This window comes from Jaculus jaculus, chromosome 9, assembly GCF_020740685.1.
Source record: "Jaculus jaculus isolate mJacJac1 chromosome 9, mJacJac1.mat.Y.cur, whole genome shotgun sequence".
NCBI lineage: Eukaryota > Metazoa > Chordata > Mammalia > Rodentia > Dipodidae > Jaculus > Jaculus jaculus.
In genome coordinates this window covers 2,648,817-2,674,542 of record NC_059110.1, presented here as the reverse complement: position 1 = coordinate 2,674,542, position 25,726 = coordinate 2,648,817, and the positions used below count along the sequence as shown (strand labels likewise).

General features: G+C 50.6%; 1 protein-coding gene across 3 annotated transcripts in view; it reads right to left on the bottom strand.

Moving 5' to 3' along the window:
- Positions 1–25,726, bottom strand: part of Rps6ka2 (ribosomal protein S6 kinase A2) — a 293,522-nt gene that overhangs the window by 68,149 nt on the left and 199,647 nt on the right. For all 3 annotated transcript variants that reach the window (XM_045157977.1, XM_045157978.1, XM_004651084.2), the window contains 4 exons: positions 25,499–25,615; positions 15,894–15,975; positions 3,689–3,769; positions 1,502–1,581 (listed from right to left, as the gene is read on the bottom strand). In XM_045157977.1, the coding sequence (XP_045013912.1) occupies positions 1,502–1,581; positions 3,689–3,769; positions 15,894–15,975; positions 25,499–25,615 (360 nt within the window). The remainder of the gene's footprint in view (positions 1–1,501; positions 1,582–3,688; positions 3,770–15,893; positions 15,976–25,498; positions 25,616–25,726) is intronic.

The following is a 25,726-nucleotide window of genomic DNA, read 5'->3' as shown; positions in this document are numbered from 1 at the left end:
TTGCCTGTGAAGCCAAAGGACCCAGGTTTGCTTCCCCGGGACCCACATAAGCTAGATGCACAAGGGGGCACATGCATCTGGAGTTCATCTGCAGTGGTTAGAAGCCCTGGCAAGCCCATTCACTCTCTGTCTCCTCTCTTTATCTCTCTCTCTCTCTCTGCTTGCAAATAAATGAATGAATGAGTGAATCGATGAATAAATACACATGTGAGTGCTAGAACCCGCTTCATGCAGTGTATGAGCAGGCTGCTCTGTTTCGCGCACAGTGCTATCTTACAGATGAATGTGCAGAATGCCGTCACCATAGCCACAACTCTAGCTTTTTCCTCTCACACAGCTAAGCATCCCTTTAGCATGAGAATCGCCTTCCTGGTGACAGAGCTCAGCATTTCTCTGACATGAGGACCCTTCCAGGTACACACAGATAAGCACTTCTCTAGCACAAGGACCCTTCCTGGTGCTCTAGGCGGCAGCATGGAAAGTTCTTACTTCAGCTACTGGAGGTCAGGTTAGCCTCAGGGCTGAACACTAATGGAACCAAGTCAGCCTGTGGAGACCTGACCAGACACTCCAGTGCACGAACTTCACACAACAGCCTGTGCAGAGGAACAGCCCATGAACAGACTTTATCTTCCTAGGGTGGAAAGTGAGACCACTTCCCCAGTTCCCACACACTCTCTGCTCTCACCTGCTCTGCCTGGGCCAGTGGGTGGGGAGTGATGCTTCGCCGCTATTCACGAGGTTCTGGAGAAGACCTTCCTAAGGTTTTCCAAGGAGGGTGAACTGTTTGCGGGTGCAGCTGTGTGGAGTCTAACTCTGCAGCCCACACTGACCTTGAACTCACAATGCTCCAGCCTAATCTTCCTGACAGCTGGATTACAGGTGTGTGCACCATGCCTGGATTTGTGCAAGTTTTTAAAAACACCCTCACCTGGTTGGTACTCATCCATCAGCTATACAGTGTACACAGCACACAAATACACAAGACCTCACACATTTATCACCCAGATACCACTTACCAACACTCAATGAGTATCACACCCCATGAACATTCACAAGATATCACACAGAGCATGCATCACACAGATCACATATCAGTGACTGCCCATCACAACAAAACAGCCTACTCACCACACAACACCAACATTCACAAGACATCACCAACTCATACATCATACTCACACCATATGTCACAAGCACAAACACATACATCACACACAGCACATTCATAAGATATCACACATCCTACATCACAGACAAAACATCACACACATGCCACACATTATGTGCCATACATCACACACACCACAAACATTCACAAGGCATCACACATATCATATGTCACACTCAGTCCACATAGCACATTCATAAACACATCACACACACACTTTATCACTCACCATCCCCATGCCCTCACTTGCCATACTTTTGTGCTCTCCCTTTTCTCTTTCCCCAGAATGCCAGTCAGGAAGTCACCACGGGCTGCAGGGAGCTCACCTACCTCTTTGGACAGCCTGGTGAAGAGATCTCCTCCCCTGAGGAAGTCCAGAATCAGGTAGAGTTTGCCTTCAGTCTGAAAGGCTGTGGGAGGAGACACAGTTGAGCACCTCAGCAGTGGACATCATGCCCTCTGACCACAGTTGCTTCCTGGTTCCCAAAGCCCTGTTTCTCTTTGGTTCAAACAAGACTGTTAATCTACAAAGCTGTCATTCAGAAATGCCCGGGGGACCCGGCTAGCCAGTTGCAGAGGCCAGGGAAGGGAAGTGACTATCAAGTTTAGTTTCTTACTTTTGTTAGTCTAGAGATGTTTCTTTCTTTTTTCATGCCCTTCCTTCCTTTCTTCCTTCCTCCTCCCCATTTTAATCATGAAGGGACGGAATGACTCAGAGAGAGGAGGCTGTGTATTTACACTTGGTCACCCTCAGAGCTGCCAGGCTTTGGTCACATCTGAGGCTGCTAGGACTTGTGCCGGAATGGATTTGACACGGTGAGGTAGCTCTGACCTACCTCAGGGGCAAGAGGACCCGTCCTGTGTCGTCGTCTTTCTGGGAGTGTGGGTGACCACTCAGCCTGGCTGGCTGTCATGGTGAGGGCTTATGCTTTCAGGTGGTCTCTGTGAGACAACTTGGACTCACTGTTTATGATCCGAACCACAAACAGTCTACCCAAGTCTCATCCGTGGCAGAGTATGGGCAGGTCCAGTCACAGGGACCAGAAGACATGGAGAAACCAGCCACCATTGCCACTGCTGGGACGAGCAGGCCAGGAAAGCATGGGTCTTTCAGCTCTTTTGGGCATGTAGGTCAAGGGCAAGGAGGCTCTGCAAGCCTTGGAGGCTGGTCAGGGTCAGTGGTGACCTCCTTCCTCATGGTCCCCATGGTTATATTTTAAACACTTTTTAACAATTGTTTACGTGTGTGTGTGTTCATATGTGTGAGTGCAGGTGTGTGTGTGACAGCACAAGTATGGAGGCCAGGGGACAATCTGGGGCTGGCCTTTGCCTGCCCACCTCGTCTGAGGCTGGGTCCCTCACTTCAGATTCTTGTTCAGCTCTCCAGAGGCCTCTGCAGAATTCTCCTGCCTCTGCCTCCCATCTCACCTCCAGAGTGCTGGGGTTACAGAAACCCGCCACAGACCCCACCTTTTTATGTGGGTTCTGATGATCCAGCCAGGACACTTCACCCATTGAGCCATCTTCCCAACCTACATTTGGTCCTGATAGCTTTGTGTACTCAGAAAACTTTACCTTTTCTAAAAGTAAATGCCAGAACCATTTTAGATGCTGTGGTTTAGAAACACAGGCTGTAACACAAGCCTGAACCACAATAGGGTCAAAAGTCTCTTGGTTGGGATTGTGTATAGTGAAGTGTGGCTACATGTCCATCCTGGGCTTGATGGGCAGTGTGAGAACTCGTGACTGACCACACAGCTAACTCAGAAGGTCCGCCTAAAAGTCTGTGCTAGTTATTCAGTTCTTAACTTGCTCATGAAAACACTGGCATGCCCATGGAAGGCTCGGCTCTAACTAGCAGATTGGCAGCTGGGCAGAGTGGGAGAGGAGGACAGGCAGCCTGGGCTGCCTCAGTGCTTCAAGGGCAAGGCTCTAACTGGGCTGCCAACTGAATCCCTGGAGTGCTGAACTTGAGTGTGGGATCTATGACCACTGGTCAATACTGCATGAAAGTTATTTGAACTGAAGATTCTACCTACTGCCTCTCTGATGGCATGCAGGGGCAGAGAACAAACGGAGAGCCTTGTATGGCAAGGTAAGTACATGGCTTTTGAGAAATTCCTTATTCTGAGCTTCAAAGACGGAAGTAGTAACCTTCCCGGGACGACCATTCTCAGGTCTCTGGGCTCCTCTCCCCACAGCGGGGCTCACTTTGAAGGCAGAGGCCATCATTGTGGATTACAGAAGTTACTGGCACACAAGCATTTTGGACTGAAACGACACAGCACTATGTCACGGCCTAGTCCAATATAGCTCAGTAGACTGTTATGCCAGATTAGCCATAGCGGCAGTTTCATAATGGTGGATGAAAACAGGGCATCTTGCTCATTTAGGAAAAACAAATACCAAAAAAGATTAAGGGTTTTTCTGATTGATTAGTATTTATTTTAAGTCCCCTTTGCTCTGGAGGACATGCCCTGAGTAGTCCTCACAGCACATCACCCTGGCTGCGTTTACCATAATGGAGCTTGACAATGAAGGGGTGATTCACTTCTGCCAGGATGTCTCTCTCCATCTTAGACCTGACTCGGTCCCGCACTGCAGAGAAGGAACAAACAAGACAGACTGAGAAGTTCTGCAGCAGATAAATCTACGTCCCCCAACTTTACATCACAAGGTTTTCAAACAGGCACAAAACTCAGAGGAGCATGATCACTCCTCTACTTTTCATCAGATCTCACATTACTTACGTCTTGATAAGTTTGCTTCTTTTCCATTCCTAACCTTTGCAATCACATTAAAACACTGATGGGCTGGGGGAGATGGCTCAGCAGTTAAAGGTACTTGCTTGTAAAGCCTGCCATCCTGGGGTTCAATCCCCCAGCCACCTATGTAAAACCAGATGAGTATTCATTTGTCGGGGCAATAGACCCTGGAATGTCCACATGTACACACACACACACACACACACACACACACACACGTAAAAATAAATAAAAAACACTGAAAATAAAACAGTAGACATCATGTCACTGCTTGTGTCTTCTCTTGAGAACAAGGGCAATGTCTCAATGATTGTAATCTTTTCACATCTTGAAAAAAAAATCATTCCATGACACCATCTGACTTCCAGCGTTCCCCATCATTTGTAGCTCTGTTTTCCAGCCTTGGATCAATCAAGGGCCACACATTATTATATTGGTGATTAAAACATTTTATTTGTTCTGTGTGTAGAAGCGAAGAGAACCACTCCTCCCTGCCCCTGGTTTACTGGTAAGCCTAGGCCAGGTTCCTTGCAGAATGGTCTGTACTGAGGTCTGTCTGTCTGTGGTTCAGCTGGCTCCTCTAACCTCTATAATTCTTGTAAACTGAGGCCAGTTCTGGATGACCTGTGCCTGATTTAGCAGAACTAGTAAGGTTCTGGAATCTGAGCTGATCCACCACTGTGCATCCTGACACTGATGGGGGCTGAAGACTGGTCTGTGGCAAGCTCAGCCCTTCCCTACCATGTGACCAGCACCCGACACCTCCTCTCTTCACCCACAGAGAGCTACTGAGTCTGAACTATTCCCTGAGCATTCTCTCAGAAGAAGGAGAAAATATGTTCATATAAAAAGTTTTAGCTTTTGAAAGTTTAATTCATCACAGAAAATGCCTGTGAGCATAGTTACTAAACATTTGTGGGTCAAAACAGTTAATCACATGCCCCTCTCCCCAAAAAGAAGAAAATAAATACACAGCTAATACAGATGGTTATCATAAAGGCCAAAACTCTCCAAGATTTTTGCTTCATTCCTACACACTCAAATTATCCCATGCCTGTGATTACTGTGGTTATTTAATTAACTTCCTTACTAAAGTGTCTATCGGTAAGTCTCAAGCTCCTCACTCATCAATATTCACACTGGATAGGTATTAAAGATGATGTGGGATGAGCAGAACCTATTCTTATTTTTATAGATCTGTGATGCACAAAGTTCAATCTGGTATCAACAAACACAAGAAGGACTAAGGTACCAACAGGTGGGTCCATGACAACTGAAAGCTGGATATACAAAGGAAGGGCTTGATTGGCTAAAGCAGGCAAAGTAGGGTTCCAACAGGAGGAAGGCTTAAGTGGGAGTCATCACTTTATTGGACAATTCCTTGGGAAAATAAATCCCTTAGCTTCTTAACTATCTTAAGTATGAGTAGTCAGAAGGTGGATTCCGGATGAGGAATGAGGAGTCCATGCTGTGTGTGGACGAAGAGTCACAGGACAGTCAGGGTTTCAGTCTTGGTTTTTACCACCTCCATGCAATGTAGCTTCCTGCCTCAGTATTCTCATTTATAAACAGTTATTACTAGTTCTCCTACTATTAAAAATGGGTGCTTAGAACTTGAGCTTGGGGCTGGAGAGATGGCTGAGCAGTTAAGCCACTTGCCTGTGAAACCTAAGGACCCAGGTTCAATTGCCCAGAACCCACATAAGCCAGATGCACATGGTGGCACATGTGTCTGGAGTTCATTTGCAGTGGCCAGAGGCCCTGGTGTGCTCATACTTTTTCTCTGTCTCATAAATAAAATAATTAAAACTAAAAAAGAAAATAAAATTATTTTTTAAAAAAAGGAACTTGAGCTTGGAACATGCCTTATACCCTCCCCCAGGAATTTGAAATCACCCAAATGGGAATCAAATGGCACAACTGAGTTAGCATCGCCACACAGTCTGCTCTGAGTTGATGAGTGAGTCAATGTTTTTACGAAGCAGCTCGGCTAAGAGAGAAACAAACACAGTGGTGCTGAAAATAACGTTCTGGGGCTGGAACCGATCCGGCAAACTCCAGCCAGGGACTATTTCCAGACGCCTCAATCAATAGGAGTGCCATCAATACATGTCTATATTGGTTACCAGAGAGAGTCCTGCACGCCACATGCACGTGCAGAGCGATGCCATTGAGCTACATTCTATACTGAGGACCTCACCACAGCAAGCTTTGCCACCACCCTGCCCGTGTTCCTGCTGGGCTCACGTCCATTCCCCTGGCCCAGGACCCAACCACGCAGCCACCGAGAGGCACCAGGTCACCGCTGTACTGGTCATCAGCTGCATTGCCCACGGAAACAAAGAGCTGGCCAGAGCAGCATTTCCTTCACGACTAACAGCACAGCTTCCTTTGAGAAGGGAAGACCCTTCTTTAGACCTGGGAGCAGGTGGGGTTTTAGTAGGACCTTGTTAGTGCAGAGACTGGGAGATGGCCAGAGAGATGGGGCTCTGTACTGTCAGCGTCCTGAGACACTGTTAGTGCAGAGACTGGGGGATGTCCACAGAGATGGGGCTCTGTACTGTCAGCATCCTGAGACACTGTTAGTGCAGAGACTGGGGGATGGCCACAGAGATGGGGCTCTGTACTGTCAGCGTCCTGAGACACTGTTAGTGCAGAGACTGGGGGATGTCCACAGAGATGGGGCGCTGTACTGTCAGCATCCTGAGACACTGTTAGTGCAGAGACTGGGGGATGCCCACAGAGATGGGGCTCTGTACTGTCAGCGTCCTGAGACACTGTTAGTGCAGAGACTGGGGGATGGCCACAGAGATGGGGCTCTGTACTGTCAGCATCCTGAGACACTGTTAGTGCAGAGACTGGGGGATGTCCACAGAGATGGGGCTCTGTACTGTCAGCATCCTGAGACACTGTTAGTGCAGAGACTGGGGGATGGCCACAGAGATGGGGCTCTGTACTGTCAGCGTCCTGAGACACTGTTAGTGCAGAGACTGGGGGATGGCCACAGAGATGGGGCGCTGTACTGTCAGCATCCTGAGACACTGTTAGTGCAGAGACTGGGGGATGGCCACAGAGATGGGGCGCTGTACTGTCAGCGTCCTGAGACACTGTTAGTGCAGAGACTGGGGGATGTCCACAGAGATGGGGCGCTGTACTGTCAGCGTCCTGAGACACTGTTAGTGCAGAGACTGGGGGATGGCCACAGAGATGGGGCTCTGTACTGTCAGCATCCTGAGACACTGTTAGTGCAGAGACTGGGGGATGGCCACAGAGATGGGGCTCTGTACTGTCAGCATCCTGAGACACTGTTAGTGCAGAGACTGGGGGATGGCCACAGAGATGGGGCTCTGTACTGTCCGCGTCCTGAGACACTGTTAGTGCAGAGACTGGGGGATGTCCACAGAGATGGGGCGCTGTACTGTCAGCGTCCTGAGACACTGTTAGTGCAGAGACTGGGGGATGTCCACAGAGATGGGGCGCTGTACTGTCAGCATCCTGAGACACTGTTAGTGCAGAGACTGGGGGATGCCCACAGAGATGGGGCTCTGTACTGTCAGCGTCCTGAGACACTGTTAGTGCAGAGACTGGGGGATGTCCACAGAGATGGGGCTCTGTACTGTCCGCGTCCTGAGACACTGTTAGTGCAGAGACTGGGGGATGGCCACAGAGATGGGGCGCTGTACTGTCAGCGTCCTGAGACACTGTTAGTGCAGAGACTGGGGGATGCCCACAGAGATGGGGCTCTGTACTGTCAGCGTCCTGAGACACTGTTAGTGCAGAGACTGGGGGATGGCCACAGAGATGGGGCTCTGTACTGTCAGCGTCCTGAGGCACTGTTAGTGCAGAGACTGGGGGATGTCCACAGAGATGGGGCTCTGTACTGTCAGCGTCCTGAGACACTGTTAGTGCAGAGACTGGGGGATGTCCACAGAGATGGGGCGCTGTACTGTCAGCGTCCTGAGACACTGTTAGTGCAGAGACTGGGGGATGGCCACAGAGATGGGGCGCTGTACTGTCAGCATCCTGAGACACTGTTAGTGCAGAGACTGGGGGATGCCCACAGAGATGGGGCTCTGTACTGTCAGCGTCCTGAGGCACTGTTAGTGCAGAGACTGGGGGATGTCCACAGAGATGGGACTCTGTACTGTCAGCGTCCTGAGACACTGTTAGTGCAGAGACTGGGGGATGTCCACAGAGATGGGGCTCTGTACTGTCCGCGTCCTGAGACACTGTTAGTGCAGAGACTGGGGGATGTCCACAGAGATGGGGCGCTGTACTGTCAGCGCCCTGAGACACTGTTAGTGCAGAGACTGGGGGATGGCCACAGAGATGGGGCGCTGTACTGTCAGCGTCCTGAGACACTGTTAGTGCAGAGACTGGGGGATGGCCACAGAGATGGGGCTCTGTACTGTCAGCGTCCTGAGACACTGTTAGTGCAGAGACTGGGGGATGTCCACAGAGATGGGGCGCTGTACTGTCAGCATCCTGAGACACTGTTAGTGCAGAGACTGGGGGATGGCCACAGAGATGGGGCTCTGTACTGTCAGCGTCCTGAGACACTGTTAGTGCAGAGACTGGGGTATGGCCACAGAGATGGGGCGCTGTACTGTCAGCGTCCTGAGACACTGTTAGTGCAGAGACTGGGGGATGGCCACAGAGATGGGGCGCTGTACTGTCAGCATCCTGAGACACTGTTAGTGCAGAGACTGGGGGATGGCCACAGAGATGGGGCGCTGTACTGTCAGCATCCTGAGACACTGTTAGTGCAGAGACTGGGGGATGCCCACAGAGATGGGGCTCTGTACTGTCAGCGTCCTGAGACACTGTTAGTGCAGAGACTGGGGGATGGCCACAGAGATGGGGCTCTGTACTGTCAGCGTCCTGAGGCACTGTTAGTGCAGAGACTGGGGGATGTCCACAGAGATGGGGCTCTGTACTGTCAGCGTCCTGAGACACTGTTAGTGCAGAGACTGGGGGATGGCCACAGAGATGGGGCGCTGTACTGTCAGCATCCTGAGACACTGTTAGTGCAGAGACTGGGGGATGGCCACAGAGATGGGGCTCTGTACTGTCAGCATCCTGAGACACTGTTAGTGCAGAGACTGGGGGATGGCCACAGAGATGGGGCGCTGTACTGTCAGCGTCCTGAGACACTGTTAGTGCAGAGACTGGGGGATGGCCACAGAGATGGGGCGCTGTACTGTCAGCGTCCTGAGACACTGTTAGTGCAGAGACTGGGGGATGTCCACAGAGATGGGGCGCTGTACTGTCAGCATCCTGAGACACTGTTAGTGCAGAGACTGGGGGATGGCCACAGAGATGGGGCGCTGTACTGTCAGCATCCTGAGACACTGTTAGTGCAGAGACTGGGGGATGTCCACAGAGATGGGGCTCTGTACTGTCAGCGTCCTGAGACACTGTTAGTGCAGAGACTGGGGGATGTCCACAGAGATGGGGCTCTGTACTGTCAGCGTCCTGAGACACTGTTAGTGCAGAGACTGGGGGATGGCCACAGAGATGGGGTGCTGTACTGTCAGCGTCCTGAGACACTGTTAGTGCAGAGACTGGGGGATGGCCACAGAGATGGGGTGCTGTACTGTCAGCGTCCTGAGACACTGTTAGTGCAGAGACTGGGGGATGGACACAGAGATGGGGCTCTGTACTGTCAGCGTCCTGAGACACTGTTAGTGCAGAGACTGGGGGATGTCCACAGAGATGGGGCGCTGTACTGTCAGCGTCCTGAGACACTGTTAGTGCAGAGACTGGGGGATGTCCACAGAGATGGGGCTCTGTACTGTCAGCGTCCTGAGACACTGTTAGTGCAGAGACTGGGGGATGTCCACAGAGATGGGGCTCTGTACTGTCAGCATCCTGAGACACTGTTACTGCAGAGACTGGGGGATGGCCACAGAGATGGGGCTCTGTACTGTCAGCATCCTGAGACACTGTTACTGCAGAGACTGGGGGATGGCCACAGAGATGGGGCTCTGTACTGTCAGCATCCTGAGGCACTGTTAGTGCAGAGACTGGGGGATGTCCACAGAGATGGGGCGCTGTACTGTCAGCGTCCTGAGACACTGTTAGTGCAGAGACTGGGGGATGGCCACAGAGATGGGGCTCTGTACTGTCAGCGTCCTGAGACACTGTTAGTGTAGAGACTGGGGTATAGCCACAGAGATGGGGCGCTGTACTGTCAGCATCCTGGGGGGTGTCTACATGCTGGTCCTTCACAGAAGGACACAGCTTAACCAGGACAGAACACTACCTATCCAGATGCCCACTCCACACCTCCTCTCACTACCTAAACAGAACTGGACCAGGAAAGTCCTGACCCTGCTCCAGACCCAGTTAACGCCCATGGAGAAAGGTGCAGATATGCACGAAGGCAGCCCACTTGTGTGCTAGTACACTCCACATACAAACATAGACCTGTTCCTCATGTCAAGTGTGCTTGGTAGAGAAGTCACTTGCAACTGTGACCATGGCCCTGTCTCAGGTTTTAGGTACACAGGGGTTAGGAGAGCCTTCCCAGGTGATGTGGCCAGGAGATTCAGAGCTGGCTGTGGCTCCTGGTCCAGGTTCCTGCTCTGGACCTGTACCAAAGAGTTGCCATATTGGCAAAGATGACAGAGACACACGGGAAGTTTGAGTCTCATGCTCAGACTCTCCAGGTACCTAGAGCTTGTGAAGGTTCTCCAAGCAGTTCCAGTTGAAAACCATCACATCACACAATGTAGGAAGTCCCTTATGGCGGATGACAGCTCCCATGGCCAGCTCACTAACCGCAGGGCAGAGACCATATCTGTCTTCTGTTGGGGTTCACACTTGGGAAATGTGTTGCCAAGCACAGCATTCACTCGGTCAGATTTCTTATATCACAAAGTGGGGCACCACACATTGGGATGGCCTATATTTGCAAAACATGACCCAGAACCATCCCCCACAATTACTTCATGTTGTATCATGAAACTCTGACAACTTCAAGAGGGTCCGAAAGTAGCATCATTCATCCCATCATGAGGTGGGGACAGAAGTGGGAAGTCCAGACCTGGGCTTGAGGCTGCAAGTGAGCACACACACCTGTCAGTTCCTTCCTCTTTCCACTGTGGCACAATTGGCATCCCTTTAGAAATGATCTGTCATTCTTGAAAGAAAGAAAGAATGGAGGGGGCCGTGCCTGACACTCCAAACATAAAGGTAAAATGGAGCTGTCACAGACTATTGTCCTTCTTGTCAAGTTCTGAGACGCCCACTGACAACAATCCTTCTTTCTGATCACATGGCCATCCGTCACTGTGCTGCTGAGAAAAGCCAGTTCTAATGTGACTTCCGCAAGCAAGCCTCCTGCCCTCTTTGTTTCTCCCTTCTCAAAATGACTGCTATTCAACTGTCATGTTTTCCCTCAGTGTCCATACTGTTAGGGTTTTGTGATCTGTGAATGGTGAGCATCCCTGGGGTTGTTACATGGTGTTCCTTAGAAGTATTAAATGGCCTGAAAACTGGGACCTGATGAAAGTGGAGGAGTTATGAGAAATTGGAGTAACTTGGGATAATGGGATTGCAGAAAAGTTGGACCTAAAACAAGTTTCTCTTTGGTGGACTCCTTCCATCTGTGAGAAGGAAGCTCAGCGAGGGAGGGTGGGCTTAGCCTGGCAGAGGCACATGGGAAACCATGGGTCCTCTCTATGTGGCTGCCGCACAGACACGTCCTGTGACAGCTGCACTCTGCTGCATCTTAAGGAAATGGACTTCAAATGAACAGCTGAGAAGAAGGTCCATTCCTCTGTGGCAGTCCATTACAGAAAGCTCCACAGTACGGGATGTGAAACAGTGTTTGGATTTCAAGCCAACTCTGAAAAAAGCATAGGGGGGAATGTTCTCCATTCTTCTGCATCCAGATGGCTCATCTTCACAATATAAAAACAATTTCACCTAGTCATGCTGTTCTAGAATATTTGTCTTTTAAACATTACAAAACACCAACTTTTTTTGTTGAAAACTTGAAGTGCACAGCATAGAGCAGAATATAAAAGCGACCTGTAATTTGGTAATTAGATAAACTGGATTGTTTTCATGTCCACACTATTCCTGATGGGTGGATCTGACAAGTGCACACACACGTGTTTGTGCGCTTGCTCGAGGCCATTTGACTATGCATGGATGCATCTTGTGCTTTGCTCATTCTGCACAAAGCTGGACAAGGAGCCACTTCCCAAGGGCATTTTGGGTTGGAACCCAGACTCACACATCTGAGGACTCTGAAATCATGAGACAATAGTGTGTGCACGAGGTCAGGGCCAGGCCCGGTGCAGTGCAGGGTGTAGAAAGGAGGGGCAATGCTGCCAGCACAGGGTGAGCGCTCAGCCTCCTCAGCTGCCTCCACCCTGCTCTGTTTCCCTTCTTCACTTTCTCCCTTTTCCCTTTCTCCTTCCCTCCTTCCTGGGATTGGACAGAGTGGTAGGACTGTGTATCTTAATTGCCAGTTGTGGTGGTTTAAACGTGGAATGACTCCCATAGCCTCATGTGCTTGTGATTAAGCCACATACTCAGTCCCCAGCTGGTGAGACTTTGGGAGACGGATCCTTGCTGGGGGAGTGTGTTGCTGGGGACAGACCTTGAGGTTCACTAGCCAAGCCTGCTGGGTGTTCGCTAGTCATCTTCTTTCCCTGCTGTGTGGCAAGATGTGATGCCCAGTTGTCTGCTCTGCCCTGCTTTCCTTGCCACAATGAAGCTTCCCCAAGAAACTTTACGCTGACGTGATCTCTCCTCCCATAAAGCTGCTTTTGACCTGCGCTTTGTCTCAGGAACCAAAGAGAAGAAAGTACAGCCATAACTTGATTGGATTAAGAATACCTAGGCTGTCAGTGAGGCTCACCTCTGGCTGGTCTGTGAGGGCATCTCCAGAGATGATGAGATCGCAAAGGCTCTGAGCTAATCCATGGATTAATTCACTCCAAGTATTCATATGATGGCATTATTAGGAGGGGTTAAATGGTGGGAGGTGGGCACTGGTTGGAGGAATAGGTCACTGGGGATGTGTTTTGGGGTTGCATCTTGTCCTGGTCTCTTGCAGTATTTCACCATTTATTTTTAAAGCTTAAGTTCTTTTTTTAAATTTTATTTAATTGCTTTGAGAAAGCAAGGGAGGGAAAGACGCAGACACACACACACACACACACACACACACACACACACACACCACGAGAGAGAGAGAAAGAGAGAGAGAATGGCTACACCAGGGCCTCCAGCCACTGCAAATGAACTCCAGGCACATGCGCCACCTGGTGCATCTGGCTTACGTGGGGTCCTGGGGAATCAAACCCAGGTCCTTTGGCTTTGCAGGGAAACGCCTTAACCACTAAGCCATCTCTCCAGCCCACCATCTTTTTTCTTGCTGTGCTCCCACCAAGTCCCACTCTGCTTAGCTTCTGAGATCAGAGGAGATCAGGCACGCTCAAGGTGGTACGGCCGTAGACTCTCCTGTTCTCCCAGAAGGGAAAATGATCTTCCCTTCCACACTCTCCCACCCGCCACTCTTTGCTCAAGTGCGTGGTGCCAAGCAGCTGTGACTCAGACCATCCGAAACTGAGCACCTGACCACCTCTCCCTGTTCTGTCAGCTCGGGGGTCTGCAACAAACTGGGATTTCCATGGACATATAGATTACAGCAACAGCTTATTAAAAGGTCGAGTTCCAGGATGTACTCCAACATGGCTTTGTTTACAACTCCCCTGGCACACAGGCCATGAGTGCCCACACTGGCTGGGCTAAGTAATCCGTGCTTGCATTTTCTGACCACTTAGCCAACCTGACTTATTTCTTATGTGGAAAAACAAACTCCCCATGATAAAATAAAACCTTGTGCCTCACATACCTTCTAACTCCTGGAGCTACCTGAAAAAACCCTTTTTCCCCTCTATATACCCAACATGTTTCGATAATATGTATTCTGTGAGGCAAATGTGATAACCACTACACTACGTAAACCCATTGGGGTGTGTGTGTGTGTGCAAGTGGGTGTATTTTTTCTGTTCACATATTTATTTATTCTATACTGTTGGTTATATGTGGTACAAAAACATGTATAATTTCTCCAGTTATACAGCAAGGGAGTTGAAGGGAGATAATAACATATCCACTGGATGGTCTGCTGCTGGGGACATTGCATCCATTTTAAAAATATCTATCTGTCTCTTATCTATCTGCCTCCCTCCCTTCCTTCTTCTCTTTCCTTATTCATTTATTAATTTGACAGATAGAGAGAGAATGTGTCCTGCTGTTGCAAACAAACTCCAGACACAGGGCTGAAGATATGGCTTAGCGGTTAAGGTGCTTGCCTGCAAAGCCAAAGGACCCAGGTTGGATTTCCCAGGACCCATGTAAGCCAGATGCATAAGGGGGCACATGAGTTTGGAGTTTGTTTGCAGTGGCTGGAGGCCCTGGTGTGCCCATTCTCTTTTTTTTCTCTCTCTATCTGCCCATCTCTAATAAATAAATGAAACTCCAGATGCATGTGCTACTTGGTGTGTCTGGCTCTACAAGGGTACTGAAAAATTGAACTTGGTGGGCAGGCTTTGTCAGCAAGTATTTTAAACCACTGATTCATCTTCTCACTATGGAACACTGCATGCTAAGCCCTAAATATCCAAGTGCTGTCCTGATACCTTTTGTCTCCCTAAAGGCTAAACCATGGGCTCCCTGCCTTTGACAAACAGGCCCATGCAGGGGAGGCTCTTTTTGTCTTGCTGTCTCTAAGCTACACCAGTGTGTCACCCACCAGCCTTCCTTTGCCTGCCAGTCCCAAACCATCCAAATGAGCTGATGGCACTGTGAGCAGGAGGCAGAACCCTTTGCCCTCTGTATCCCAGAGCTGGCTTCTACTGCCCTGCTCCCGAGTACAACCTATGGGCCTGCGCGTGTCACTAATAAGATGTGATCCTATCGGCTCTCCATGCTGCTGTGCATCCAACCACCTTGTCCTGATCCCCCCCAACAGGGTGATCAGAACCACGCAGGTACTCAGTAGCACCTATGGGTGGGCTCTGACTGGGCTTAGAGCAGGAAAGGGCTCACATATTCCCTCTGCTCCTGTGTTTAGTGCTTATCCATTACTTGGAGGATGTGTGCACAAGAGGCCAGAAACCAGTGGGTGTGCTTAACATCTAACTCCCAGTCACTGGGGCAAGAAGGGGACAAGGCACAGTTAGTTGTGAGTCACGTATTAGGGGCAACTGAGCTGGCGCTTCTCACTGGTGGTATTCAGGCCACACACAGCTGAACAACCTGCTTCCTCCTTGCTGCTCTTTTCCCCACATGCTTCTCTGTGGTGAACATATGTGAGAGATGGGATTGCTATTTATGCAATGTGGCTCTCCTCTGAAAACTGTGGAAACCTTGCAAGGAGGGATTAAACAGCCAGCAAATGTTTCCACTGTGAATTATCAACCAGAGAGTAATGGACTCAGTATCCTCTGTGTGAGTTATCTTCTTGCTGCTTGGACAGAAATCCCCTGAAAATCAGTTTAAGGGAAGCAGGGTTTATTTCAGCTCACAGTTCCAGGCCATAGTCCATCATGCCTGGGAAGGCACTGGCAGCAGGAACGTGAAGCAGAGCTGATCACATTCAGTCCACAGTAAGGGAACGAGTGATGAATGCTGGTGCTCAGCTCCCTCTGTTCTTTTTATACAGTCCAGGACCCCAGCCCACGGAGTGGTTCTGCCCACCACAATTAACATAGTCAAAGTAATCCCTCATAGGCTGCAATTCAGAGGCTACCCTGACCTAGATAATCTCTCACAGGTGGTTCTAGGTCCTGTCATAAATATAAACCATAACACCTCCTTTGGAGACAACTGAAAACACTGTGAACACTAAGGAGGGTGAGGGTCTCCTCAAGTTTCACAGCACACCCTGAAATTCTGTGGTCCAGAAGCTAACCCTGTTCCAAAGTCCTTACCTTTCAAGGTGGCTTTCTTCAGGACCTTCATGGCGTACAGTTGGCCAGAGTCAGAGCCGATGACCTTCCTCACCAAAAACACCTGAAGAGCAGAAAACACACTCACTGTCTATAATGATCGCAGCAGGGATACACAGGGAGCTCAGAGAAACACCAGTAACATAAAAGTATATGGGCGTCCACAATGGCAAGAGCAGGGGTACACAGGGAGCTCAGAGGACCACCAGTAACATAAAAGTACATGGGTGTCCACAATGACCACAGCAGGGATACACGGGGAGCTCAGAGGACCACCAGTAACATAAAAGCACCATGGGCGTCCACAATGACCAGGGCAGGGGTACACGGGGAGCTCAGAGGACCACCAGTAACATAAAAGTACATGGGCGTCCACAATGACCACAGCAGGGATACACGGGGAGCTCAGAGGACCACCAGTAACATAAAAGCACCATGGGTGTCCACAATGACCACAACAGGGATACACAGGGAGCTCAGAGGACCACCAGTAACATAAAAGCACCATGGGCATCCACAATGACCACAGCAGGGATACCCGGGGAGCTCAGAGGACCACCAGTAACATAAAAACACCATGGGCGTCCACAATGACCACAGCAGGGGTACACAGGGAGCTCAGAGGACCACCAGTAACACAAAAGCACATGGGCGTCCACAATGACCAGAGCAGAGATACATGTTGAGTTCAGAGGACCACCATGGCAAACACAACCTTGCTCTACATCTGGGCTCCCACAAGAGGTTTTGTTAGCCTGTGGCAACTCACTAGCAAACCGGCACTGGCAGAATATCCACGTGTTTATGGTGTCACTAACTGGGATGTTCCGAAAGGCGGTTACGCGTTTATTTTTGAGCATCCCTTTGTCAGCTGCCCAGGAGCCCGTGTGGGGAGCTCTGACCGTCCACACAGAGCAGGCTCCACCTTGCATTAGGAACACTAACTCTATTCTTGGAACTTCTCCTAGCTTTTAGCTACAGGTAGCAGAAGTTTATAGTTTTTGAGTTAGCACTTGATATGCACCAGAGAGAAAATAAAACTATGCAATTGAGACAGATTGTGTAAGGATGTCTTCGTGATTTATGAATAGCATTAACAAAGAAAAAGTACTGAAAAGCTCTTAGGAAAATAAGTTTGGCCACTAAAGAGATGGCTTAGCGGTTAAGGCACTTGCCTTTGAAGCCTAAGGACCCATGTTCAATTCGCCAGTACCTATGTGAGCCAGATGCATATGGTGGCACATGCATCTGGAGTTCGTTTGCAATGGCTGGAGGCCCTGGCATGCCCATTCTCTATCTGCCTTTCCCTCTCTCTCCCTGTCTCTCAAATAAATAAATAATATTAAAAATGGCAATTTTCCTTGAAAATGAAGAAAATGCCAATTTTTCCAAAAGTGTTCTCCAATAGCTGTAAACACCTGCTTTCTACAGAGACTTGACGAGCAGCTGGGCTGTGACGGGTAGAGTGCCATCTGGGTTGCAGTGAGTTCCTCCCTTCCTACAGGCTCCCCCCACCCTGTAAAACGTAGGGATGCCATCTGGGTTGCAGTGAGTTCCTCCCTTCCTACAGGCTCTCCCCACCCTGTAAAACGTAGGGATGCCATCTGGGTTGCAGTGAGTTCCTCCCTTCCTACAGGCTCTCCCCACCCTGTAAAACGTAGGGATGCCATCTGGGTTGCAGTGAGTTCCTCCCTTGCTACAGGCTCCCCCCACCCTGTAAAACGTAGGGATGCCATCTGGGTTGCAGTGAGTTCCTCCCTTCCTACAGGCTCTCCCCACCCTGTAAAACGTAGGGATGCCATCTGGGTTGCAGTGAGTTCCTCCCTTCCTACAGGCTCTCCCCACCCTGTAAAACGTAGGGATGCCATCTGGGTTGCAGTGAGTTCCTCCCTTGCTACAGGCTCCCCCCACCCTGTAAAACGTAGGGATGCCATCTGGGTTGCAGTGAGTTCCTCCCTTCCTACAAGCTCTCCCCACCCTGTAAAACGTAGGGATGCCATCTGGGTTGCAGTGAGTTCCTCCCTTCCTACAGGCTCCCCCCACCCTGTAAAACGTAGGGATGCCATCTGGGTTGCAGTGAGTTCCTCCCTTGCTACAGGCTCCCCCCACCCTGTAAAACGTAGGGATGCCATCTGGGTTGCAGTGAGTTCCTCCCTTCCTACAGGCTTCCCCCACCCCGTAAAACGTAGGGATGCCATCTGGGTTGCAGTGCATTCCTCCCTTCCTAAAAGCCTCCCCCCACCCTGAAAATGTAGGGATGCCATCTGGGTTGCAGTGCATTCCTCCCTTCCTAAAAGCCTCCCCCCACCCTGAAAATGAAGGGATGCCATCTGGGTTGCAGTGCATTCCTCCCTTCCTAAAAGCCTTCCCCCACCCTGAAAATGTAGGGAGCACCCTTTCTGTGCGCAGCTTTGTGGATTCTAGCTCGATGCAAACTTCGGAGACTCAGATGGGCTACGAGTGCAGAGCTATCAGAGGCTGAACATGGACAGTGGACTAGGATGAGGGCTGGGCCTTCCCTGCCACAGAGGGGGATGACAGGTAAGTCTTTGCTCTGTCACCTCTGTCATAGGCAAGGGTAGTATTCAGGAGCCTAAAAAAGGTGCAAGACAGGGGAGTTTCAGAGCAGAGTTGCCGCACAGGGCCACAGGCACCTGCTACCTGACCTAGAGAGCTTGGGCGTCTATTCCAGACCTAACAGAGGTAGAAGTGGGAAGACACAATGCCCTGATGTAGGATCATGGAGGTCACAGATGGAACATCAGGTCCACACCGGCATGCATATCTTGAAAGCAATTTAGCTGCCTCCTGACCCCAGCATTCCCCTACCCGTCCTTCCTGCCCATGGTTCCTACTGTAATCACATCCCTCTCTAGGACAGAATATCCAGTGTCCCTGGAAAATTCCATGTCCTCTGCCCACACAACAAGGGTACAGAAGGAGACAAGAGCCCTGTTCTGTGTGGTAGGAAGTGGCTCTAGGAATGCTGTGGGACTCAGGAAGTCTCAGATGAACAAAAGTCAGGGTCCTTGTTCTCCATGACTTGGGACACCATGTCATTGAGAATGGTACTGATATTTGAGAGACGTGAGGCACATCAATGTGTGTGTTTTCCCAGGCTGGACAAACAAGCCTTGGTATAGACCTGGGTGGCAGCCTGAGCTCTGCCGCCTGTGTTCTGAGGACCATGCAGATGCCAGTCACCCAGAGGTCCCCATCACCCCACACACAGTTCTGCAGCCCTGGATGGACTCTGTTGTCTAGAAAATGTCCTCCTGGGTCAAGGTCACTCCTTGGTGTGGGGGAATGAGCTCCCATTAGGCAAGTAGAGAGAGGGGACTGTAATGGAAAGAAATGATTTTCTTTCTTTGTCAGTGAAGAAAATCTCCTGAGTTCTTCCCCGACACAGTTTTCGTATTCATGTGATATAATTCCACCCATTCCCCCAGCCTGTCTGTGGTGCCCAATGTATCTGCCTGCACTTGGTTGCTAATACTATAAAACTGGGGTCAGCCAAGGGAAGCTGGCTCTGGCCTCTCAGTCCTATGGGTGCTGGGCAGGCAGGAGCTGGGAGGCACTGGCTGCAGTCCCAGTAGTAAGTAAGGCTGAGTGAGCCATTCTCGGTCCTGGGGAGACTACAGGAACTTAGGAGCAGCCACTGAGTGTCCATCCCACTACCTGGAGGACAGGCAGGACATAGGAGGGATGAGACTTACTTGCCACTGACTGTAGGACCACCATGTTTCTGTGGTACCCAGCAGTTATGGGAAGTGATTGATATAGTAAGGGAAGTAAGGGCTGGGCACTGAGGAGCTAGTGTTGAGCACTCTGGATGCACCTCCCTGTGGTGGCCACCTGTGACACATTCTTATCTGTGGGGGCAGAGCTGCATGTACCCACAGCTTGGGTCACGGAGCCACCACGTGGAAGATAGTGCTCTGCGTCATTGCTTGAGCCCTTGTGGAATGCTGGCTAGCATACAGATGAACACCTCTATTCTGTCACAGTGCAGTTGACTCACAAGCCCAGAGAGGAGTGATGACATAGTCAGAGATGGCTAAGTGGTGAAGGCACTTGCCAGCAAAGCCAAAGGACCCAGGTTAAATTCCCCAGCATCCACATAAGCCAGATGTACAAGGGGGCACATGTGTCTGGAGTTCATTTGCAGTGGCTGGAGGCCCTGGCATGCCCATTCTCTCCCTCCTTCAAATAAGGAAAGATAAAAGGAGAAAACGATAAGCCTACCCTCGCAGGGGTGATGCCTGAGCTGAAGAGGGTGCGGGTTAATGTCCAGAACTGACCTTTCCTTTTCCACCCTTTTCCCTGTAGTGTAAGGGCCTTGCATTCCCTAACTCCAGAGACCTGCGCAGCGTAAGGTCCCATGGAGTGACTTCATTCCCAAACTCCATAAAACCCCTGTAGTATAAGATCCTGTGGGGGTTTGAGTCAGGTGTTTCCCATAAACTCAGGTGTTCTGAATGCTAGGTTCCCAGCTGATGGAGACTTGGGAATTAGCGCCTCCTGGAGGCGGTGCACTGTTGGCTTACGGGGCAGTATAGTAAGTGTCCCCTGGTCAGTGTTTGGCACTCTCCTGTTGCTGTTGTCCACCTGATGTTGGTGTGAGGGTGATGTCCACCCTCTGCTCATGCTGCCATTTTCCCTGCCATTGTGATGCTTCCCCTCGAGTCTGTAAGCCAAATAAACCTTTCTTCCCACAAGCTGCTCTTGGTTGAGTGATTCCTGCCAGCAATGCGAACCTGACTGCAATAGGTCCCATGGTATGATTTCACCCCCAAACTCCTATGAGACCCCTGCAGTGTAAGGCCCCATGGTGTGATTTCACCCCCAAACTCCTATGAGACCCCTGCAGTGTAAGGTCCCATGGTGTGATTTCACCCCCAAAGTCCTATGGGACCCCTGCAGTGTAAGGTCCCATGGTGTGATTTCACCCCCAAACTCCTATGGGACCCCTGCAGTGTAAGGTCCCATGGTGTGATTTCACCCCCAAACTCCTATGAGACCCCTGCAGTGTAAGGTCCCATGGTGTGATTTCACCCCCAAACTCCTATGGGACCCCTGCAGTGTAAGGTCCCATGGTGTGACTTCATTCCCAAACTCCTATGAGACCCCTGCAGTGTAAGGTCCCATGGTGTGACTTCACCCCCAAACTCCTATGGGACCCCTGCAGTGTAAGGTCCCATGGTGTGATTTCACCCCCAAACTCTTATGGGACCCCTGCAGTGTAAGGTCCCATGGTGTGATTTCACCCCCAAACTCCTATGAGACCCCTGCAGTGTAAGGTCCCATGGTGTGACTTCATTCCCAAACTCCTATGAGACCCCTGCAGTGTAAGGTCCCATGGTGTGACTTCATTCCCAAACTCCTATGAGACCCCTGCAGTGTAAGGTCCCATGGTGTGACTTCACCCCCAAACTCCTATGAGACCCCTGCAGTGTAAGGTCCCATGGTGTGATTTCACCCCCAAACTCCTATGGGACCCCTGCAGTGTAAGGTCCCATGGTGTGATTTCACCCCCAAACTCTTATGGGACCCCTGCAGTGTAAGGTCCCATGGTGTGATTTCACCCCCAAACTCCTATGAGACCCCTGCAGTGTAAGGTCCCATGGTGTGATTTCACCCCCAAACTCCTATGGGACCCCTGCAGTGTAAGGTCCCATGGTGTGACTTCATTCCCAAACTCCTATGAGACCCCTGCAGTGTAAGGTCCCATGGTGTGACTTCACCCCCAAACTCCTATGAGACCCCTGCAGTGTAAGGTCCCATGGTGTGATTTCACCCCCAAACTCCTATGAGACCCCTGCAGTGTAAGGTCCCATGGTGTGACTTCACCCCCAAACTCCTATGGGACCCCTGCAGTGTAAGGTCCCATGGTGTGATTTCACCCCCAAACTCCTATGGGACCCCTGCAGTGTAAGGTCCCATGGTGTGACTTCACCCCCAAACTCCTATGGGACCCCTGCAGTGTAAGGTCCCATGGTGTGATTTCACCCCCAAACTCCTATGGGACCCCTGCAGTGTAAGGTCCCATGGTGTGATTTCATTCCCAAACTCCTATCACCCCTTCTGGTACACTAAAATTGGCCCCAAAGCAGCTAAAAGTTCTAGCAAATGTGGTTGCCGCACTCTAACAGACAAGTGTCACGTGCTGCCCATCCCACTGGCAGACTGGCTTCCACAGGAGCTCAGCATGCGCAGTCTGTAGGGACCCCAGTATTGTGGCAGATGCAGCCATGTGCAGCCACCTCAAACCCTCAGGATCACCATAATCTTGCACAATCCCTACCTGATTCTCTTAGCAACACTGCTCACACTCTCAGAGTTCCAACAGACCGGTGGTCTGCGGGAAGCTCCGAGGCCTAAATCAACCGGGCTGCCCACACCCCACAGGAAGTCATTCAGAGACCCGCTCCTGTAACGCCACCATTCAGTGACAGGAAAGCAAGGGCATTTTTAAGATGCTGGTTTGTGTCCTTCTCAGAATGTGGGACTCACAACTTGTCACCTCAGGACACTGTAAAGCAAAAGGATGAGACTTCTGCCCGGTGCTGGTCTTTCTCTCCACCATGGGGAGCTGGGCAAGATGGAGGAGGCAGGGTCACTCTGGGAGGAGGTGGTGCCTGCAGTCTCTCTGCCCAGAGCAGTGGGTCCATTCCACCCCATGCAGCATTTGAACATGCTGCCACACCTCATGCATTTCCCAACTCCATGTTTACATTACCTTTCTCTCTCTTTTGTTTTGGTTTTACAAGGTAGGGTCTTGCTCCAGTGCAGGCTAACCTGGAATTCACTATGTGTCTCAGGGTGGCCTTGAACTCACAGCGACCCTCCTACCTCTGCCTCCCGAGTGCTGGGGTTAGAGGCATGTGCCACCACATCCAGCTAGGTTGCCTTTCTTTTGGCGGTGAAAGCTGTCTTATGCAGCTTCCTCTCACCCTGTACCTGCTCCCCAGCATCACTGCAGTGGTCATAGGAACCAGAGACTGTCTCCCACCCACTCAGTACTGCAACGCCGGGACCCCACTCTTCCTGGGTGCGCATCTGGCCCAAGCTCTGGGCCGAGGGTACTGGCAGTCTGGGGGGCCCTGGCCTGGGGACCGAGACAGATCATCAACTGCTGCATGAAGGAACTCTGCTGCCGGAACTGCCCCCCCTGGGGTGCAGTATAGCTTGTGGCACAAGCCACTGGGAGCCTTAGTCACAGGCCACGTAGCTGAGGTTCCATGACAGCCACAGGGACACTCATGGAGCACCCTCTGGCATGGCAGACCCTTCGTTCCTTTCCTTGTCATAGTGTCTTTAGTTGCTCAAGAAAATGAAGGGACAGTGGACCCAGTGATTGGCAGCAGTGACCAATGCTGTGGTCAGGGCTTCGGGGCCATGCCTGCCCTAGGAGGCCCTGACATCCAGTCTCAGCAGGCCTTTGCTGAGTGGGGCTGAGGCAGGAGTGGAGATAGTCCACACGACCTTCCTCAAGATGCCAAGTGATTGCCCTGCATTTGCCTGTGACAAGCGCAGGGGCCCGACTGCCTAAACACATGGTGATTTTGGTTACAGAGCAAGAACATCATAGTTTGGGGGAGGGCTGGACACAGGGCTGACTCTCCAGGCTGTCACGCATGTTTCTCTTATGAAGAATCCCAGGTAGACAGACACACGTGCATTTGTGACCTCCTTAGCTGCTGCCACAGTCCCTACTGTTGCACAGCAATTGACTGACCAAGCTATCTCTATAGCCTTTACAACTTATATACATATGTGTGCATATGTGTGTATTTTTTGAGACAGAATCTCATGTACTTCAGGCTGGACTCAAACTCATTATGTAGCTGAGGATGGCCTCAAGTTTCTGATCCTCTTGTGTCCACCTCCAAAGTCCTAGGAGTATCACCGCACATGGCCATGGGGTGCTAAGGACTGAACCCAAGTCTTCATGCATGCTAGACTGAGCTGTAACCCCAGGCCCTCTCCTACACTTTTAATACTCATTCCTGAGCAAGGGATGCTCAGGTTGGCTTTTGTTTGGGTAGGCTGTTGACCAGAGACCTGAGCTTTGGACATGCCTCTGTGGAGCTCAGAAAGTGTCCCATCCTCTTGGATCCTAGGCATTGTAGTGCTAAGTTAGGATGGGACTATGGGAACCACAATGTAACCAGAGTCCCCTGGTAGTGAAGCCAGGTAACTACAGCCCTCAGCAGCCTTTCCAGCCTGTCTGTGTGTCCTGGAGTGGGGAAGACAGTTCTAAAAGAATGGGCTTCCATGGGAGACTTCACTCTCATGAGACAATCTGTGGACAATGCCTTTTTATGGTGGAAAAGGGAAAGAACCCTGTATCTTTTCAAATCTTGCTCTTAGTAAAAGAATTACCCCTTTCATGCTTCCTCCCCTGCCACCACACAGGCTCCGTCTTCTGTTTTTAGTACCGGCAATTTACATCACGAGAGACCAAGATCTTCACTTCGGTACTTCCATAAACGGCACGTGAACCCTATTAAACAGTCATTTTTGGAGGCCCCAAATGGCAATACTTGTATCAGTATAAACACATGTTCTTATCAGGTCACCATGTAGAGAAAAGAAGGTGACATTTACCTCATAAACACACCAGAAGGTAAGTTCTGCAAACAATCAAGTCAATGTGTCCAGGAAGATGTCCCCAAGAACTTAGCATATGATGAACCCCACATTCAAGTCAGAGTGCGGCCCACCCTCCGCAGGCTCAGGTTTGATGAGCCACACGTGCACCACAGAGCAGTCACTTAAAGAGCAGGGCTGCCCGCCTCGTACAGTATTTCTGGCCCTTATGTTCTGGGAATCAGTCGGCACTTGTCTATCTGCCCGTCTTTCCATCTAGCTGTCAGGGTCAAGGGTGTCTTAGAGAAAGGCGAACTGCACTGGAGGAGGGCCTAGAGCCTTAACAGAGAGGCTCGACGACACGCAGCGGGTCACGCATCCCTGGGAAGAAAGTCAGCTTTTGTTGCTATGATCTTCAGGGGAAGAAAGGAAACGAGCACCTCTAGTGTGCAAGTTCCAGATGGAATTTCAGACTTACTTAATACACGAAAAATAAGTTATGTTATTCTCATTGTTCCAGGTGAGGGACCTGAGGCTCCAAGGGACAAAACTACTATGTAACTGACCCCGGAGGTGGAGAGTGGAGCTGGGCTGTAATACCCTGCCTTCCTGAGTCCCCCGTGACTGTTGACTTGGCCAATCCAGAGTATACCAATTTCCTTTTACTGCATATTCTTCTGTCTTTCCCTGTGAAACAGCGTTGTTAAGAATATACTTTAAGACTCACTGGCTTTAAGATCTTGGCAATGAAGCACAAGCTGGAGGCCACTGAAGGAGGGAGCAGATGGACAGTGGCTCCCAAGGATGGGTGGCCTGGTGCTATCCTCCACAGCATGGGATTACAGCTAGACCAGGGCAGCCACAATTCTAAGATGCACAGGCTCAGCTAACGTAGGCCATGCCATATGAAGACCACCTGCATTCTGCCAGGCTCAGCCCACGTGCCCTTTAAGTTCAGAAGTGAGAGCCAACCGGAGCCGAGCCGATGAACTCACCTTGCCATAGGACCCTTGTCCTAACACCTTCAGCAGCTCAAACTGGGAAGGGTCTGCCTTCTCAAAGCCCTCTTTCACATGGTGGCTAATGTCAATTTCCTTCACGATGCCTTCTTCCTGCAAGAGAGCAGTGACACGCGGTGAGGCCTGTGTACGTCAGGGACCCTTCTGAATCCCCTGTGATTCTCCTTCCCCTGAAGCTGGTCGAGCTGGCTATGCTGGGGACTT